This window comes from Habropoda laboriosa, unplaced genomic scaffold, assembly GCF_001263275.1.
Source record: "Habropoda laboriosa isolate 0110345459 unplaced genomic scaffold, ASM126327v1 scaffold175, whole genome shotgun sequence".
NCBI classification, from domain to species: Eukaryota; Metazoa; Arthropoda; class Insecta; order Hymenoptera; family Apidae; genus Habropoda; species Habropoda laboriosa.
Genome location: NW_017100347.1, coordinates 1,704,025 through 1,706,905, shown reverse-complemented (window position 1 = coordinate 1,706,905; position 2,881 = coordinate 1,704,025). Strand labels below are relative to the sequence as shown.

Sequence of the window (2,881 nt, the reverse complement as noted above, 5' to 3'; positions counted from 1 at the left end):
ATAAGTCTGTGAAATAGAATAAACAAAATTCTAATCATAATACAATACATATAATTAAAAAGATAAACTTTTAGCATTATTGATAGTATCCTAATTGTAGGAAATTGTTGAAGGGTAAACTACCCTTGTGTTATTTCAACTGGCTAATATTGAAAGTTATCTCTTATTTTACACATACACATATAATGTAGCTGTATATAATATATATATTACTATTATTATTTACTAACAGACAATTGGAAGAAGAAATTAAGTGTGCAGAACAAGAAGTTACTGATAGTTCTGGGGCATATAATAAAGCAAAAGAAGAATATAATGTAAACAAAACTGCACACTGCACTAAAGTACGAGAATGGCGATCTGCTCAAAATAAAATGAAAAGATTAGAGGATGATGTAATTGCTCTTCGAAAGGAAATACAGAGATTAGAAAGGTTTAATATAATTTTTTTGTATTTATGCAATCCAATTTTGTATTAGTATTGTACATATGTATATCTTTTTATTTTTAGCTGTGATAACGCAGAACAAAGTGAAAGAAATCAAATAAAACAGCAATTAGCTGACTTAGAACAAAAATTGGATGAAACTGAAGCATTATTACGAACTAAGCAAACTTATCAGATGCATTTAGAAACTGATAAAATGCGTCTTTTAAAAGAAATTCAAGTTTCGAAAATTGAAATCAATAGTTGTGAAGTTCGTATACGTAAGTATTGTATTATTATGTAGCTCATATTACATATGAAAATATAGCAGTAAATAATACGAAGCTTCACTGTTTGATTATATTTAAGAAAAAATTAAGCGAGAACTAAGTGCAAGGAAACAATATTCTGATAATGCATTAACTGTATTTGGACGAAATGTACCACGTCTTTTAAGAAGAATTGAAGAAGAATATAATAATGGACAATTTCAACAAAAACCTCGCGGCCCACTTGGTAAAATATTAACTATTTGATGTATATAATGCCAGTGACTTCATTCAATTTATTATGTATATTTATTTATATTTAGGAGCATACATAAAAATGAAGGATTCGACGTGGGCTCCTGCTGTTGAACATTATTTAGGAGCAAGTACTTTCACTACGTTTTGTGTAGATAATAGTCACGATGCCAAAATATTGAATACAATTATGAAAGAAATCTATTTAAATGAAAGAACTCCACAGATAATATGCAGTAAATTTTACAATGTTGTAAGAAACTTCTTTTGTAAAATTTATATTGTAATATTCTATGTAGTGTATTATATAATAATAATGTGAATATCCATATTTTTACAGGTCCATGATGTTCGTGCTCATTGTACCAGATCACCAAATTATTATAATCTTTTGGATGCAATGGATATATCAGATGCTGTTGTTGTTAATTGTCTAATTGATCAGCGTGAAGTTGAATGCGTTTTGTTAATCCCAACTAGTAAAGAAGCTGCTGAAATTATGTCTGATGCTTCCAAAGTTCCACGGAATTGTAAAAGAGCTTTTACCCAACAAGGTGACACATTTTATCCAGATCCACATTACAGAAGCTACGGCGGACCGCGTGGCTTAAAGGCTAAATTTCTCCAAGTTTCTGTTACAGATACTATTAAGTACGATTTTTTGTATTTTCTTTTTTTTTTTTTTTTGTATTTTCTTTAAATTGTACGAAATTTGTAAACTACTTTTTTCATCATCAGTTCATTGGAAGAAGAAATCCGTACTATAGATAACGAAAAGAATGCTGCTATGCAATCATATAACAGTGCTTGTGAAAAAGAAAAACGTATGAGTTCTGAATTAAATTCCGTTAGTGCAAAAGTTACAAAACTTCAAGCTGCTCAAAACCAATATAAAGCATTAATAAACGATCTAAAAGATAAAATTGAGGGTAATGAAACCATATCTGTAACTGTATTTGTAAGTTATTCAAATATAAATGTATGTTGAATATAAATTGTTTATTTAGTACTTGAATATTAATAAATTTTATTTTATACAGAAAAATGAATTAAATGAGTTAGAAAACAAATTACGTCTAGAAAAAGAAGAAGAATCATGCTTAAATAAAAGTGTTCTTGAACTTCAAAAAAAGGTCGAGTCTTTAGAGGAAGAAGTTAAGCAGTACAGAGTGTTAAGACAAAACCTAGATTTTAAAATTAACCCCTTAAAGGTATGTTGAATGTTAGCGTCTTTTTAAATTTGTGTATATATCAAATAAGTATTGCGTTTTATGTAGGACAGCATAAAAGAGTTACAAAATGAAAAAGACGCATTACATGCAAGAAGTCGTCATGCTGCAAAAAAATTCCAGGCAGTTCGTCAAGCTTTACAGAATGCAGCAGCAGAATGTGAACAACAGCAAAGATGTACAACAGGAGCAGTATCTGATGCTACAAATCGATGTGATAGAATAAATACTGAAAGGTTAATAAGTGACAGTAAATAAATACCTATATATAACAAAAAAACAAATTTATGACTTAGAAGCCTATAATATAAAATATTTAAACGTGCATAATTTCAAACAAATTTTAATATTTTTACAGATCGTATAAAGAACTTGAAAGATTATTAAAAGATTTGAAAGCTAAAATTCGCGAAATAGAACAACATTTTGGTTCTACAGATGAATTACGTAGTAAATTAAAACAAAAGGAAGCAAAATGTGGTAAAGATTTACATTTGGCTTCTAAAATTGAGAAAAATTATCAGGCAAGTTACAAAATTTTATTTTTCATACATATGATTACTTATATGATTGTCTGAGTATTTATTTATACTTGTACATGTTATAGTTACATCTAAAACGATTACAAACTCGAAAAACATTTTTTTCTGATATGAAATATACGTATGGAGAAAATATTCAAAATTCGTTTTCAAATGTAC

The 2,881-nt window shown here is 28.1% G+C and overlaps 1 protein-coding gene across 1 annotated transcript in view; it reads left to right on the top strand.

Moving 5' to 3' along the window:
• The window catches only part of LOC108574560 (structural maintenance of chromosomes protein 6), a 6,153-nt gene that overhangs the window by 1,969 nt on the left and 1,303 nt on the right, over window positions 1-2,881 (top strand). Inside the window, exons 7-17 of the mRNA XM_017937169.1 lie at window positions 101-114; window positions 233-433; window positions 512-708; window positions 797-943; window positions 1,020-1,204; window positions 1,292-1,602; window positions 1,690-1,909; window positions 1,992-2,162; window positions 2,229-2,416; window positions 2,539-2,704; window positions 2,788-2,877. Coding sequence (XP_017792658.1) covers window positions 101-114; window positions 233-433; window positions 512-708; window positions 797-943; window positions 1,020-1,204; window positions 1,292-1,602; window positions 1,690-1,909; window positions 1,992-2,162; window positions 2,229-2,416; window positions 2,539-2,704; window positions 2,788-2,877 — 1,890 coding nt within the window. The remainder of the gene's footprint in view (window positions 1-100; window positions 115-232; window positions 434-511; window positions 709-796; window positions 944-1,019; window positions 1,205-1,291; window positions 1,603-1,689; window positions 1,910-1,991; window positions 2,163-2,228; window positions 2,417-2,538; window positions 2,705-2,787; window positions 2,878-2,881) is intronic.